The sequence below is a fragment of the Panthera pardus genome, unplaced genomic scaffold (genome assembly GCF_024362965.1).
Source record: "Panthera pardus isolate Hobbes unplaced genomic scaffold, ASM2436296v1 HiC_scaffold_18, whole genome shotgun sequence".
Lineage (NCBI taxonomy): Eukaryota > Metazoa > Chordata > Mammalia > Carnivora > Felidae > Panthera > Panthera pardus.
In genome coordinates, this window is record NW_026526743.1 from 25,023,968 (window position 1) to 25,041,385 (window position 17,418).

At 39.5% G+C, this 17,418-nt stretch overlaps 2 protein-coding genes across 4 annotated transcripts in view; both read right to left on the bottom strand.

Annotated features, from left to right (window-relative positions):
• Positions 1-2,943, bottom strand: part of CUNH16orf87 (chromosome unknown C16orf87 homolog) — a 34,161-nt gene extending 31,218 nt beyond the window's left edge. For all 3 annotated transcript variants that reach the window (XM_053906068.1, XM_019456045.2, XM_053906066.1), the window contains exon 1: positions 2,778-2,943. In XM_053906068.1, the coding sequence (XP_053762043.1) occupies positions 2,778-2,843 (66 nt within the window). In that variant the 5' untranslated portion in view covers positions 2,844-2,943. The remainder of the gene's footprint in view (positions 1-2,777) is intronic.
• Positions 2,847-17,418, bottom strand: part of LOC109270631 (uncharacterized) — a 61,941-nt gene continuing 47,369 nt past the window's right edge. Inside the window, exons 5-6 of the mRNA XM_019455285.2 lie at positions 10,945-11,300; positions 2,847-3,306 (exon numbers count right to left, since the gene is read on the bottom strand). Of these exons, the coding sequence (XP_019310830.2) occupies positions 2,941-3,306; positions 10,945-11,300 (722 nt within the window). The 3' untranslated portion in view covers positions 2,847-2,940. The remainder of the gene's footprint in view (positions 3,307-10,944; positions 11,301-17,418) is intronic.

Sequence of the window (17,418 nt, forward strand, 5' to 3'; positions counted from 1 at the left end):
TACGGGCTCTGTGCTGACAGCACAGAGCCCGCTTGGGATTTTCTCTCTCCTTCTTGCTCTATGCCCCTCCCACACACGCATACATGAACTCTCTCTCAAAATAAATAAATACTTTTTTAAAAAATGGCTTTCTAGGGGCGCCTGGGTGGCTTGGTCGGTTGGGCGTCCGACTTCGGCTCAGGTCATGAACTCACGGCCCGTGAGTTGGAGCCCCGCGTCAGGCTCTGTGCTGACAGCTCAGAGCCTGGAGCCTGTTTCAGATTCCGTGTCTCCCTCTCTCCCTGCCCCTCCCCTGTTCATGCTCTGTCTCTCTCTGTCTCAAAAATAAACGTTGAAAAAAAAAAATTTTTTTTTTTTAAAAAATGGCTTTCTAGATTATAATTTTTTTCTCATTTGTAACCATTGGAAGATTGTATTCTCCAATAATTAGAAATTTAAAATTAATCTTTTGTTGCCTTCAATCCAGTTGCTTTTAGTAAAAGATAAATCATTTTTAAGAATCACCAAAAGGTTTTTTTTAATGTTTATTTATTTTTGAGAGAGCACAGGTGCAGGGGAGGGGCAGAGAGAAAGAGAGAAAGAATCCCAAGCAGGTGCCTCACTGTCAGTGCAGAGCCCAAGGCTCGAATGGAACTCACAAACCATGAAATCATGACCTGAGCCAAAATCAAGAGTGGCACCTTTAACTCACTGAGCCATCCAGGAGCCCCAAAAATCACCAAAAATTTTAATTAGTCCTCATGTATATTATATTCTCTTAAATATTTAGAATAAAAAACAAAACCAACATTTTAAATTATATAGTAGCTTGCTGTGGACTGAATCGTGTCCCTCCCAAAATTCATAAATTGAAATGCTAACCCCTAATCTGAAGGTATTTGGAGATTAGATAATCAGGTTTAAAGTCCCGAGAGTGGGGCCCTCATGATGGCATTAGTGCCCTTATAAAAAAAGAACAGAACCAGAAAGCTCACTCTCTGCGAGGATCTGGGACTCCCAACCTCTAGAACTGTGAAAAAATAAATTACTACTGTTTGAGCCACCTTATCTATGGTATTTTGTAATGGCAGCTGGGGGGGGGGGGGAGTTTTGTGTGTGACAAAATTAATGTATGTTTACAAATAAAATGCTCATCACATTTTGCTGAACAATTAAGGGGACTCCTAACAAGTTTATTATCCTTTCCTTTTTCTTTAACCAGGATATTAAAAACAGGTTATTTTTCCCAAAAGATTCCATTATGCCAAGTAAAACAAGGTCAAGACTTGCAATAACTTGTGCCCTACAAAAACTGGAATGCATAAAGCATACCATGTAAACCTTATACTGCAGTTCATTAGAACAAATGGAAATGATTTAAATATTGATATTATCTAGCAAAGAGACTTAAATCACAAAATCCAATTTTGTCAGATTTAACAAATTTTAATGGTAAGAATAGAAGTTTAACTTTACTTCAAAAAACATGGCTAAATTGTTTTTATACTGCATACCCAATAAACTCAAAAGATCAATAAACTAATTCTCCTTACACAATCTTCCTTCCTTAAATTTCTATCACTGCTCATAAAATATACTGAAACATGTAATGTTTTCTTTTACTAGATTAGATCAACATACGAGATTGCTCTTAAAGAATGCACTAACATCAGCATGTTATTTTTTTAAAAAGCTCTCCAGCTATTTACTGGAGCCATACTACTCCTGTTTTAAAGAAAAATATTTTTTTTTTTAAAGAAAAGGGGGGGAGAAAGGTAGTCATTTTGAAAAAACTGCCTCAGTAGAAAAGAAAAAAATCACACCCAGATCTGCACACTGGCATGTAATAAGGGCCTTCAGATGGTTTTATTGAGAGTTTTAACTCAATAGATTGTAAGACTTAGAGGAACGTCCATTATTCTAGTAAACAATGAGGCATGCATAAAACTAACAAACAGTAAAATGCGATTTTAAAAATTACAGCTGTCACTATTAATTCTGTGCAGAAAGAAGTCATTTAAAATTCATAAAACTACATACAAATTTTTTAAAAGATCTGGAAGCAGAAACGCCAAATTTTTAACAGCGGATACGAGGGCGGGTGGGGGAAGTGAGGAGCGCCCAGAAGACAAGGGCTTCAATGGGGGCGTTATTCAATAATGTTTCACAAAAAACAATGTAAAGATTCACTTTTATTTCCCTCAAAACTATAAGGAATATATATTTAGAAGAAAAAAATTGTCCAAATTCGCCTAAACTTGAAACCATTGCATTGCGGCCCCTTTTGTCACATTAAGCCTCCGCCTAGCTCGCGGCAGAACAGTTTTGGGGGTTCACTGTATACATCTTATGTGAACAAAGCAACCCTGCGTGGCAGGAGCCGCTTTCGGAGCCAGAACCCAGGAGCCTGGAGCCGGGCACATCGGGCATTCTCGTCGGGCAGAAAGGGAGCTGAAGGGGCCGTGCTCGTCCACTTGGGCCGCTGCCCCCACACTCCCGCCGCTGTCAACCGGAGCCGGCCAGGCGACTCGGGGAGGGTCCGGACAGGCTCCAGACAAACCCACGCCTCCCTCCCGCGCACACAGTCGCCTGGCTGACGCTGCCAGGTGGGCACCGGCCGGACTGCGACCCTGAGCGCCTCCCTGGCACCCCCTCGGCTCAGCCCGGCCCGTTCCGGGCTTCCACTGTAGCCCCCGAGCCCAAGCGGCCCGTCCACTCGGCCTCCCGAACCCGGCGAGGCGGCCTCTCCACAGCCAACGGCCGCCCGCCCGCGCACTCGCCCCGTCCTCTGCGCCCACCTGTTGGTCGCACTCGGGGCACGATTTGGTGGCCATCTTCACTTTCTTGGCTCGAGTTGCAGACATGCTCCTCTCCGGGTGCGGAGGCAGTGGCAGCAGCGGCGGCGACGGCGGCGGCGGCGGCGGCGGCAGCGGCAGCAGCTCGGGCTCCTCCCCTAGTACCTCATCGGCCCTGCCTCCGCCAGGCGGGTCCCTGCTGGCCAGACCAAGGGTTGGGCGGGTGCGCGCGCGCGTGCGCGAATTCGCACGGAGCCTGCGTGCCGGGGGAGGGAGGGCGGTGGCGTGCACCAGCAGCGGCCGCAGGCCTCTGGCGTCGACTCCGCGGGCCCGCGAGACTCGCTCCCACACTCACGGCGCCGGTGTTCGAGCGTGTCCAGATTCTCACGAGAAGAGACGGTCTCGAAGGTCCGCAATGACCAACGCCTTCTCCTGGCCCTGCGGAATGCGTGGGGGCGTGGCTTGGGCGTGGCTCAGCAGTAACGGGCGTCGGGATCGGCCAACGAATGCACAGATAAGGCGGGTCGTGGTGCTGGACACCCCCTCCCCCCGGGAGGAAGAAGATCGTGAGTGAAAGTGGTGGAAGAGAAAGCGCGCTTAGCGCAAGTCGCGGCATTTAATACACTTCAGTGAACGTTAGCCACTCTAATTATTGAGGAATTGTAATAGACACCTGCTGAGTCTGCTGTATGTCAAGCCTAGAATCGGCGCTAAGAGATACAAAATTCAACGTTAACTCAAATATTGAAAGCTAATTCTGCCAGCCAGACAAATGTGAATACTAGGAAGTGCCTGCCCTCAAAAAATATGCAGACTACTGTGGTACATGGCCTAATATTAGAATACAGCAGAACTGGGCGGTTGATAGGAAGAGTAAATCGGTTGACTATTTAGAACTTCATACCAAAATTTTAAATCCACATAGCCATTGACCTAGCCCCATAATCTAGCAATTCACCCCTAATAGTGGAAAAGATATTTTCCACCTGTACTCAAATCCATTTGTGCAAAGATATTGCACTTTGCGTCTCTGCTTGTCAGAGAAAATCAGAAACAGTCCAGGTGTAGGACAACAAATTGCTTGGGCAAATTAAGGCATGCACGCAACAGAATATCGCTGCAGTTCTTTAAAGAATGAGATAGATCTGTATGAAGTGATATAATGGTCTCCAAAATACAGTGTTGGAGCACCTTAAGCATCCAACTTCGGCTTAGGTCATGATCTCAAGGTTCATGAGTTCAAGCTCTGCGTAGGGCTCTGTGCTGACAGCTCAGGGCCTGAAGTCTGCTTCGAATTCTTTGTCTCCATCTCTCTGCCCCTCTCCTGCTTGTGCTTTCTCAAAAATAAATATTAAGAAAAAATTTTAAAACAAGTGTTAATTGGAAAAACAAGGTACAGAACACCTTATAAAAATAATATGAAAATGTATTTATACTTGAATATGTATTGAGAAACTGGAGAAAAGGAAATGGACAGCAGGAATAGGAAGACTTATTTTTCATTCCCTATCATTCATATATCCATTCAATTCATATTATTTGAAATTTCTACTAGATCAACCTGGTATGGCCTTTTCCCCCATAAAGGGAAAAGAATTTGTAACAACTACTGAGCTACTTAAGAGGTCACCTGCCCCACTGTTGAGGGAGTTAGAAGTCCTAGAAAGCTTTCTAGAAAAGTCATCTCCACAGCTGAATCCCTAAGGATGTCAAGTGGAGGTCTCAGGCAGATGGGGCAGAGAAAGTAAGCAATTTGGTGTGGGAATACCAAGTGCAGGGCAAAGTGCTGGGGAGGTGTGCTATATCCAGTTATGCAGGGTCTTCGCTACCATGGGAAGAAGTTCAGGATTCATCCTGAGGACAATGGGGCAATAAGGGTTTTAAGTTGGAGTAACACGATTCGATTTGAATTTGAGAATGATTGGTCCAGCAAAATTTAAGTTATCAGACCTGAGACAGGAGAAAAGAAAGGTCACTAAAGGAGAGGAGAGGGACTAAAAAAATATGAAGGCCATAATGTTAGCAAAACTTGAGAAGCCATTTTGCTGTGGCAGAGAGTTATCAGAAGTATTTCCAGGATAGGTCTGAAGTATCTATTGCAAAGGACTGGAGGACTAGAAGGAGCCATGGAAGATAGTGCTGCAGTTTTCCAAGAATGGGGTGGGACACGAATCAGAAACCTAGGCCCTGCAATCCAAGCCCTGAGGAGTTTTCTGAAAGTTTCATTTCCTTTTCCTGGAAATTTCCTCAAAAGCTCACTTGGCTGGGGTAGGTGTTAATGAAGAGGTCTTTTAATGTCTTTAACTCTATGGGGTTTCCAAAATGGTTAATGTGGCAGACACTGACAGTTGGCTGACACAAACTCCATCTAGGTCCCTGCTTCTCTCTAGATGCCTTCTAGCTAAAAGTGGTCATGTGGAGTTATCTGGTCAGTAAGATACAAACCAGTCTGCTGAGTGGCGTTATCTGGCCAAAAAGATATAAACCAAAGTCTGCTGAGGTGGGATTTTCTGGAAAGGTTCTGAGTTCCTGATAAAAATGAACAGATTCGGGGCGCCTGGGTGGCTCAGTCGGCTGAGCGTCCAACTTTGGCTCAGGTCATGATCTCACCACTTGTGGGTTCCAGCCCCGCGTCAGGCTCTGTGCTGACGGCTCGGAGCTTGGAGCCTGCTTCTGATTCTGTCTCCCTCTCTCTGCCCCTCTCCTGCTTCTGCTCTATTTCTTGCAAAAATAAATAAAGGTTAATTTTTTTTTTTTAAATGAACAGATTCATATTAAAAAAAAACTCTTTGTCCTTTGCCCTTCATACTTTTTCTTACTGTCTGGGGCATGAACAAGAGACCCTGAAGGTACAAAAAGCCATCTTAGGATGAGACAATGAGGTGTCATATTAGTTACCTATTGTTACATAACAAAGTACCCCAAAACTTGGTGGCTCAGAACAACAAACATTACCTCGGTTTCTCTGGGTTAGGAATCCAGGTGTGGTTCTGCAATCCCATCTGAATGCTCAACCAAAAGGAGATCTATTTCTACACTCACTCTTTTGATTGTTGGCAGACTGTCCCTTATCACATCATCTCTTCACAACATGGCAATTGTGAGCTGCCTCACAATATAGCAATTTGGCTTTCCCTAGAATGAGTAATCCCAAAAAGTATGAGAGAATGATCATGACAGAAGCCACACTCTTTTTATAACTTAATCTCAAAAATGGCATCTCATTGCTTCTGCTGTATTCTAGTCACTAAGCTAGTCACAAAACCCAGCCCACACTCAATGGGCTGACTACCTCAGAAGCCATCCATAGAACTATAATCAAAGTCCACTCAGGATGAACAAAGTGCATGGGTCCCCGATAGCACTGTTAAGTGCCTACTCCAGTCATAGCCTGCCTCCCTATTTTCCTTATAATGTGAAAGGGGGAAAGTAGCTCAAAATAAGATACAGCTCCACACCCACCAGAATAGATAAAAAGAGTGACATCAAATGTTAGTGAGAATGGAGGGTATAAAATAGTGTAATCACTTTGGGAAAAGGTCTAGGAAAACTAGATATATACATATGCCTATGACCCAGTATTTCCAATCTTAGATATTTATCCAAAAGATACAAAAGATATGTCCACAAAAAGACTTGTGCAAGAATATTCATAACAGCTTTATTCAAAATAGGCTCAAACTGAAAAAAAAAAACCCACAAATGTCCATCAAACAGGTAAATAGATAAATTGTTATATTTGTTTCATGGAATACTAATCAGCTTTTCAAAGGAATGAAACATTGATACACACAAAATGGGTTAATTTCAAAAACATTATGCTTAGTAAAAGAAGCCTTACACAAAAGAGCACATCCTGCACAATTCTACTTCTGTGTAATTCTAGAACAGGCAGAACTATTCCATGGTAGAAAAAAAATCAGAGCAGTTGTTTTGCCTCTTGGGGTCTTGTAAGAGTGGGGATAAAATGAAAAGGGGTATGAGAGAACTTTCTGGGATGATAGTAATAGTCTGTATCTTCGACAGGGATTTGTATTACACAAGTGTTTGCATTTGTCAAAACATACTGAAGAGTACAATTAAGATTTGGGCATTTTATCAAATTTAAATTTATGAGAACAAGAACTTTAAACAAATATTTAACTCTAGGTAATGATATGTATGCTAAAGTATTAAGGGTGAAATGTGCTAATGCCTGCAACTTTACATTGAAATGCATAAAAAAAAGGATAGCTATGTGGGTAGGTAAAGTGATAAAGTATAATCATAAAGTAAAGTAATGTCAATTTAGGTGGCTGGCATACAGGTGTTCACTGTAAAATTCAGGTATTTTGTTTTTATGTTTGAAAATGTTCATAAGTTACAGGAAACAAAACCTACGTATTTAAGCCACTGTTCATTAGGTTTTCAATTATGTCTTATCCACATATTCCTTACTTACACTGATACCAAAACAAGGATTTTCTATAAAGTGAATGACACTGGCCCTAACACTTATTCATTTAATAAACATTTACTAGGTACCTACCATGTGCTGGACCTTGTGCTCTTGATGGGGGTATAATCTTGTGAGGAAAAAAGTCCCTGCTGTTGTGAATCTTATAATCAACAGAGAAGATGACAAACATATACTATCACACCAATAAACATGTAACTACTGTGATCACAGTTACGAAGGAACCATACTGGGGCTCTAAAGCCATTGACAAGGGGACCTGACCTGTAGTGGGGTGGGGTAATCAGGTAAGACATCCTGGGGGAAATGTGCATGACAGGTAGAGTTAATAAGGTGAAGAACAGTAGCAGCATGGACAAATTAGCTGAGATAAAAGGAAGTGAAAGGAAGCTCTGTGGCCAAAGCACCAACAGAAAGAAGAGAGAGTCCAACCTACTGACAGGTCCTGGAACAGTCTACTTTGCACTGGCTTTTGATCCTATCTCTAACTTTACCCAAGATCTTTTATGCATGCTATTAAAGTAACTGTAGGTGCTCTAGTCTCACAATAAGCAATCAGACCAGGCAGGAGCTTCTTTAATAACGGTTACTACGTACTTAATAAACCAAAATGGCTATTCAGAGCCACTTTGTTTTTTTGTTTTAAGTAAACTCTACCCCCAACACAGGGCTCTAACTCATGACCCTAAGATCAAGAGTCACGTAAGTGACTCAAAGCCACTTCATATTTCCTTTTGTAATAAGGACCCAAGCCAGGGAATGGCAGGGAGGTGAGATGTAGCAGCTTCCATCTCACTCCTTTGACACTCAAACCAAAGTTTCTACCAAGGAACCTCTTAAAGCTTTTTTTTCTTTTTTTTTTTCCCTAGGAAAGGAGAATAAGATGGGATGCTTGGCAGGACTTTATGTGTATAAAATTTCTCATTTTTCTTGAAAATCTAATATAGCTTCCAGTTATAAATTTAAAGCTGTAGTTCCAGGGCACGTAGGTGGCTCAGTCAGTTGAGTGTTCAACTCTTGATTTTGGCTCAGGTCATGATCGTACAGTTTGTGAGATGGAGCCTCGTGTTGGACTCTGCACTGTTAGCTGCTTGGGATTCTCTCTCTCCCTCTCTCTCTGCCTTTCCCCCACTTGTGGTCTCACACATCTCTCTCAAAATAATCTTAAAAAAAAAAAAAAGTTGTAGTTGCTACTTACTACAGAAAAGCCACAGGCTCAAAGTGACTGAAGAAGTCATCCCTCTTCTACAGCTGGGTACCTCTGGACAGTCCAAGCCAGGCACCGGCCTCAGTGAGCACTGAACTCACCCCAACTGGCTACCGTGGACACAGAGGGGCCTCCAGAGGTATCCCACACACCTTACTTTGTTTCTTCTGCTTTTACTTTTCATAGTATTAAATACTACTTATTGGGCATCTACTCCATGCCTGTGCTTTACATTGTCCCTCTTGATCCCCAACCCCTGCAAGGTGGTATCATGAACTTCATTTTACAGTTTAGTAAGGCTCAGGGGAGAGTATCAGTCAGGAATCTTTCTTCTGCCAAAATAGCCCAGCTCTCCAAAACGGTTTAAGCAAAAAGGGTACTTGCCATCTCACATAACCAAAATATACTAATAGTAGTAAAGACACAACTCAATCCAGGACCCATTTCTGCCTCTCAAGTCTACACCCCTTCTTGGAGGTGATGATTGCTAGGATAACTGAACATTCTATAACTGCTCCTTTCCATGTCTCATCACATTTCACTGCTTCTTTTTGGGTTGCCTACCCATCCCCAAACCACTCATTTGGGCTGAACAAGGATATCCACCAACTGTTTTAGACAAAAGTCTAGGATCCAACTCTGAAGTCTGACAAGGGGTCTGAGAATTGAGGAAAGGATGAATGGCCATAAAGCAACTACTACTCAGACTAAGTAACTATACAACACCACTTTCTTTCACATTGGGCAACCCTCTGTGACCATTTGACCTCACCCTTGTACTTGCTGCCTTTCATATAAAGTCCTTCCCATACTTCTGGTTTTAGCCTGGTTACCTTATCAGTCTGAGCTAAATCTCAGGCTTCATTCTCTCTTGAGAGTAAGCAAGAGTCCACAAAAACACTCAATAGATTCCTTGACAATCCAAGGATGGGGCAGTAAAATAAGTAGGTGACTCCAGACCAGGGCATCCAGCCAGGGGAGTAAATTAGAACTGAAAGGCACTCTGCTCACAAAGCCTCTGTCATAGCGCAGGACTGTTACCCAAAGAAAGGGACATCTTTATTTTTAATTTATAGTAATGCATCCCATGGTCTTTAATCTTTTAGCTCACAGTCAATTCTACTTTAGGTAATTTCCATTCCATCTTTCCCTCCAATTGTCTCCCTTCTTCCCTCTTTCTGTCTCTCTCTTCAAGTAAGATCCATTCCAGGATGTCCTTCTCTCACCTCTTAGCTTTTAGGATTCCCTAACTCTCCTTCATAGGATAGACACAGCAAGTTGTCAGGAGGGAGAAAGGCAGGAAGAGGACCATCAGTTATCTTTATGCCAACTTAATCCCTGGAAGCCACAAGGAGTAACTGCAATCTAGCTATAAAATCATAAAGAGCCCATTAATTATGGTCTCTGACAGGCCACTTACACTTTTTTAAAAATAAAGAGTAAGAATGGAAAACATATGAAAGGGATTGGTTGTGTGACAGTAAGTACTACCACTCAAAAGCACCACTGTGCCATGTCTATTGTGTTCATGGCTTTTGGTGTTAGAAACATGCTTTCATTTCTTTATTCAAAAAATATTTTCTCAGAGCCTGAAAGTTTCTGTTGAGGCTGTTCATCTCTCTAAAACCTTCTTTATACCCAGATATTTGCATGGCTGACTCCTAAGCATCTTTCAAACATATATACACTCTGGGTTGCTCTACATTCCTCCAATGAAGAAGCCCAAAACTCAGGGGTAGCTTGTAGTTTTCCAGTACATTAGGTACCTTTCAGTCTTCATGTTCTGCCAGGGTCTGGGAAGATATTAGGTTGAACCATATGAAACTGCCTTTATATAAAAATGAAAATGTTATATTTTTCAGAAAAAGAAAAGTTTCATTCAATCAAAATATGTGCTGCTAGCAATAACTGCTTTCCCAAAATGATAAATTTTTCCAAATACTAAATTACATATTAATAAAGTTCAGCATTGTTAACACTTATTCAAATCCTTCAATTACTGTTCTCTATTGGAGAATGTTCTGTTTCTTAGACTTCCAAATGATGAAAAAGGTGGTAATCTGTTGAAAGTGATGGATGTGGCAAAAGTTCTTGGCCCAATTCAGTTATTCCCTATGGTGGTCTGCAATTTCAGTAGTCAAATGTTGTCATGGAAAAGTATAGGTCCATGTCTGTTAACCAATGCAGAGTGCTTTTAAATCTATTTTTATACATAATTTCAACTTCTTGACAATAAGATGCTACTGTTAGTTTTGCCTGGGCTAAAAGTAATAAATATTCTCTCTGCAGATCACCATCATTACTAGAACCTTCATTTTGGTTGCAGTGATAGTTTTAACGCGTTTGGGAACTTCATCAACATCCAACCATTGTCCAGACCACTTTCATTTTTTGTCAAAGCTTATGATCCTCTCCAGAATAGGTCTCTGCTCTTTCAAATCCTAAGGTATGAGCACATCTCTAATCATCTCCATATATGATCATCCATCAGTTGGTGTGGTACCTACCCATTTGTCCAACTTTTTCACCTTTCCTATTGCAGCCAGATGTCGAGAAATTGTTGTAGCAGAAACTCCTAAGTCTGCTGCAAGGCCTCGAATTGCCATTTTGGGGTTAGCTTCCACCATGGCTCTCAATTGATCTTCATTTAAAACAGATTTGGGTCTCCCTCGAGGCTCATTTTTCAGACTCAGATCCCCAGAACGAAATTTTTCAAACCACCACCGGATAGTCCTTTCACTAACAGAGCCTTCTCCAAAGACAGAATTGATGTTTCTACTTGCTGTGGCTGCACTATGTCCTAGTTTAAATTCATATAAAAACAGTATTCGCAAATCTTTCAAAGATATGGTACAGTCCACTTCTGTGGAAGAAATAAACAATAAAAACTCAGCCATCAAAGAAAACTGAATACCATAATATCATTACGAATACTAAACAACACACCTGAAAACAGACCTGATATCAACTTTACCAATCAAATATCAGAAATTTCATCTGGAGAACACACGTTTTTTATCACTGTGTTCTGCTGCCATCAGTTTATATCAGGCAGATGACTTTACAGTAGGAACAAAATTTCCAGTAATTTTATAAGCATTACCATAAAAGAAATGATTTTGAACTAAAATATAAGTTGTGCTTTTAAATCTAGGAACTCAATGCCACACAATTTTTTCTCTACTATCAAATTAAGATTTCAGATAAGTTTAATGCTTAGAAAAAAAATCTCCCATAATGGGTTGATAAATACCTGTTTCTTATGTTTTCTGACAGAGTATTTTTAGGTGTTCCTCTTCCCTGTTTCACATGATCTGAATGCTACTTCACACATTCTTTACACATTCTAAATCCTTATTTACTACGGAATTTTTCTTCTTTCACCTCTCTGTTTCACTTTCTTTGGCTTCATACTTAATTTTGGTGTAAATGAATATAAATAGTATTTTAGGTATATGAAAGAACTGTTTGCCTAAGTTCACATTTCCCCTGGCAGTCATGTATTTAAATGGCACTAGGGTCCACTGTACAGTGTACTTTTTAAAACTATAACCATAACATACATGTGACCTAAACCTACCAAAGGGTTACAGAGAGAGAGAAAGGTTCAGCAGAATTCAAATCTGGGAATATCTTGCGGTAAGAAGGGGGAAGTTTTCCTTTTCAGCAGCTTTAATTCCAGCCCTTTGTAAGTACATATTCCTCCAATACTAACTTTTCTGCCTTTTTCCTCCCCTACGCTTCCAAGATGGCAAAGTGGAAATGGAAAAGGTTTCTATTCCTTTCTACCCTCACTTAAGTTCTAAACTATTTCAAATAAGTCAATAATCTATTACAAAAGCAGAAAAAAATTCTGACCTCAACCATAAAATAGTTACCAAAAAACAAAAAAGCACCCCATATATTTAACTACATGATAAATATTAGGAAAGTGAGTAACTTTATTTAGTCCCTAATACACTGAAAGCAATTACCCTATTGTTCATAAATGGAACAGGAATAGGGGAGAAAGGTTTTCCATCAATATAGTAGATTTAATAAATGCAAGAAGCATAACATCCCACTTCAGACATACTAATTGAGATATAACCAAAAAACAAAACTTGTTTTAATACAGAGCTAAATCCAAAAGCAATAGAGAATTTCCCAAATGCAAAAAAGTGGGAAACATTAAAAGAGCACAGTGGGGAAGGGACACATGAATAGAATTCATACTCTTCATCTCAGAACTATATACAAATAATGGAACAATCTAAAACAGACATTTTAAGATGTTAGAATATGACATTTTGAAACATGCCTTTAATGTTCAAAGAGAAAACAAAGAAATAGATTTCATTCAGCAAGAACAGGCCATTGTGAAAGAAAAAACTCCCACATTATATTTAGTTGTCATATCTTGTTTCTTCCAATCTCTGACAATGCTACAGTCTTCCCTTATTTTTCGTGATCATGACTCTTAAAGACTACTGATTGGTTTACTCTGTCAAATATATCTCATTTGGGTTTGGCTGATGACTGGACTAAGGTTATACATTTTGGCAAGAGTACACAGAAATGATGAATCCTTCCCAGTGCATCACATCATGGGTTTCATGATATCAATATGTTTTATTATTGTGATGTTCACCTTGATCATTTATTAAGCGATTTATTAAGATAAATTTTAGCAGGTTTCATTCTGATAAATTTACTATCTTTCCCTTTGTGATTAATGAAGATATACTTTGGGGGACATTCTTTGAATCTATATGAGTTTTACTTCTCAAATTTTCACTCACTAATTTTACAATCAGTTGGTGGATCTTGTCTACAATAATTATTACTGTGTTTAGCTAATATTTCTTTTCTATTTTCCTCATATCTTACATCTTTCCACAGTTTTAATTGGAATTTTACTATAAGCGAGAATTGTTCATTTTCCCCATTTTTTTTATCTGTATCAGTATGGACTCATGGATATTTACATTATTCTATGAATTATAATCCAGTGATTTCATTATTTCTTTTCCTCAAATTGCTCCAGCTTCGGCCATTAGAACTCTTTCCGGTTGACTCCCATGTTTTTTCAACAATATCCCCCTGCCTTTTTAAAAGCATTTTGTTATTACCTGGCACACATCAAGGTGTCCCAGGCACCTTTAGTATTTTCTCTCAGTCCTAGAATCAACAACTTCTCCAAGGAGCCCTGGTTCCTTTTATTTGAGGAAATAAAATATTTACTTAGAAATAAAAAACTGGATCCTAGGTTTATTCATTACTATTGGGGTGTCATACCTTTTAGTCACTCTCAGTGGACATTGGTAGGAAACATGCATAACAACCCACACATATATTGATATCTCAGATACCAAACCAAACCCAAACCAACAGAGTTCATTTTAGCCTTCTCTTTTCTTTATTTATGAGAACCCAGTTCTTGTTATTTAAAACATTTACCTATTTGTTCAGTTTGAGTACACACATAAGGCAGTTTCAGAATTGCTGATCTATGGCCCTGTAAGAAATACATTTACTGACTAGATTACAGCATTAATGTGCAGTTCTTTTTAACATTACGGTATCCGGTGAAGATGTTATTTTCGAAAAAAACTTGGAATAAAGCTGTTTTCTTCCTCCATCCCCTTTAATGTCACTCCTTCCTCATTCCTGACACCTAGTTCCCATCACCCCACTTTTATGCACCCCTTTCCCACCTACCCCCTATAGGTTACCAATCACTTTAGTTTCCAGTTTATCCTCCCAGTACGGATTCTATACAAATGAGCAGATGTGTATGTACTGTCTTATTATCTCCTTCTTTCTTACACAAAAGAATAGTATACTATGGATACTCCTGTGCTTTACTTTTGTCACTTAACAGCATATTATCCTGGCAACACTTCGTATCAATTGATATAGATAATTCTCATTCTTTTTTTACAGCTCCATTATTCCACTGCATGGACATACCATAGTTTAATCACTTTGCTATGTATGGGCATTTAGACTGTTTCCAACATTTTGCAATTACATTACACTACTTTGATGCAGTGAGTATCTTGTATGTATGCATTTTTATATTGTTGGAGGTGTATCTTCATGGTAAAATCCCAGAAATGGTCAAAAAATTAACAAATACATATTTTTAGGTATTACCAAATTTCCCTTCCAAAGGATTGTAACAATTCACACTCTCAACAGCAATGTATAGGAGTATCCATATCTTCACAGCTTCACCAACGAAGTATACGGTCATATTTTAAAATTTTTGTCATTGATAGGTATTATTTTAATTTGCATTTCTATAATTATGAGTGAATTTGAACTTTTTTCATATACTTTAGGCCATTGCTATGTCTTACTTTTTTGAGTTGTCCCTTCATGTCTGATTCACATTTTTACAACAGGTTTTTGGAACTCTGTCCCAAACTCAAATTTTTTGTTTTGTTTTATTTCAAAACCTTAAATCTCACAACCACTGTTTATTACCAAGGTGAACTCTGATCTTCACAATGGGCTTATCAATAGGATTTCTGGTAGGAAGTATGGGTACCAGAGCCTCCAAACTTTTTGGATTTGCTGCAATGGGGATCCACTACCACCAGCAGGGTCCACTCATACTGGATGGGGATGTCTGTGAGCTCCTTCTTGGAAGCCTCATCCACATATTTCTAGTAATAAGTACACCAGGGCTTTGGAGCTGGTACTGGTGAACTGTGCAAACCTGGACCACGTAACTACCACTGTTCACGCAGACTCAGACATCCACCCCAGGAAATCATTCCTTGCCCAGAAGCACAACAGGTTCCAGCAGCTTGTACTGTAGTGTGCACTGATGGATCATCTCCAGGGACTGTCCATTCACCTGAATAAGGCCATTGCCCTGTTTGCAATGCACCAGGATGTGCACTGGCCACCTTCCTGTGTCCAAGGACCTGCATGGACTGTAGAGGGCCCTTGGACTACATAGCTACCAGTGGGGCAAGAGCTCCTCACTGCCTGGCACTGCAACCTGAAAAGCTTTTGTCCCTCAAATTTTAAAAGCTATTTAAATATAAAAAGTATTGTCCTTTTTATGGGTATATATTATGAATATTTTCCCCCAGTTTCTCTTTGAAAAACTTTTATTTACGGGATTTTTTTTTTGTTATGCAAGAATTTAACTTAGTGAAATTTATCAACCTTTTCTTTTAATGCTTCTGGATTTTAAGTCACAGTTAGCAAGCCTACATACCAACTATAGAGGAATTAACTTATGTTAATGGTAGATAACAATGGCTCTTTTAATAATAGTGCAGGGACAAGTGGGTAGCCATTTGGGAAATGCTAAAAGTGGATCATTCATTGTTCCATGAAAAAAAGTAGATCATTTCCAAAAAAAGTTTCCAAAAACTTTCCAAACTTCAGCAAAGTTGTCAGATACAAGAATAAAAATCAACTCTGTTTTTATACACCAGGGATGAATAACTTGAAGAGAAAACTAAAAAAGCAATTCCAATAAAATACTTAGGAATGAATCTAACCAAGGACTTAAGATTTTATGCTGAACACACTGCTGAAAGAAATCAAGCAAGATCTAAATAAATGAAAAGACAATCATACTCATAGATAGGAAGACTTAACATCATTAAGATGTCAGTATTACCCAAGCAATCTATAAATTCAATATAATCCCCATCAAAAGTCCAACAGCCTTTTTGGCAGAAATGGAAAAGCAGATCCTTATTTTTATACGGAATCACAAGGGGCCCTGAATAACCAAAATAATCTTGTAAAGGAATAAAGCTGGAGAACCCACACTTCCCAACTTTGAAACTAACTACAAAGCCACAATAATTAAAACAATATGGGCATAAGAACAAACATAAAGAACAATGGACTAGAAAGAAACCCTCACACATATGGTCAACTGATTTTCGACAAGGGTGTCAAGACCATTTAGTGGGAAAGGATGGTTTTTCAACAAATAGTACTGGGAAAACTGTATATCACATGCAAAAGAATGAAGTTGGACCCTAACCCAGACCTTATACAAAAATTAATTCAAAAATGGATCAAAGACCTAAATGTAAAAACTAAAATTACAAAAGTCTTTAAGAGAACATTGAGGAAAATCTTCATGGCACTGGATTTGACAACAGTTTAATGGATATGACAACAAAAGTAAAAACAGGTAAACTGGACTGCATCAAAATTTAAAATTTCTGGGAAAAAAAAACACAGTTAACAGTGAAAAGGCAACCCACAGAATAGAATATTTGCAAATCACGAATCTGATAAGGGGTAAATATCCAGAATATATAAAGAACTCCTACAACTCAACAACAAAATACAAATAGCCTGATTAAAAAAAAAAAAAATTTTTAATGTTTATTTTTTTGAGACACAGAGAGAGTCAGAGCACAAGCAGGGAAGGAGGAGCAAAGAGAGGGAGTCACAGAATCTGAAGCAGGCTCCAGGCTCTGAGCCGTCAGCACAGCTGACTCAACACGGGACTCAAACCCACGAACCACAAGACCGTGACCTGAGCCAAAGTCAGATGCTTAACCAACTGAGCCATCGAGGTGCCCCACAAATAGCCTGATTTTAAAATGAGCAAACAGCACTAGAATAAATGTTTCTCAAACAAAAATATATACAAGGTCAACAAGGATTTGAAAAGATGGCCAACATCATTAATCATTAGGGAAATGCAAATCAAAACCACAATGAGGTATCAACTCACACCCAAAAGGACAGCTACTAACGAGAGAAAATAATAAATGTTAGCAAAGATACAGAGAAACTGGAACACTTGGGCACAGCTGGTGGGAACAAAAAATGGTACAAGTCTCTATGGAAAACATTCATGTTGGTTTCTCAAAAAATTAAGAACAGAATTACCATATGATCCAATAATTCCATTTCTGGGAATATATCCAAAAGAACTGAATACAGAGTCTCAAAGAGGTATTTATATACCCACAATCACAGCATCATTATTCACAATGGCCAAAAGG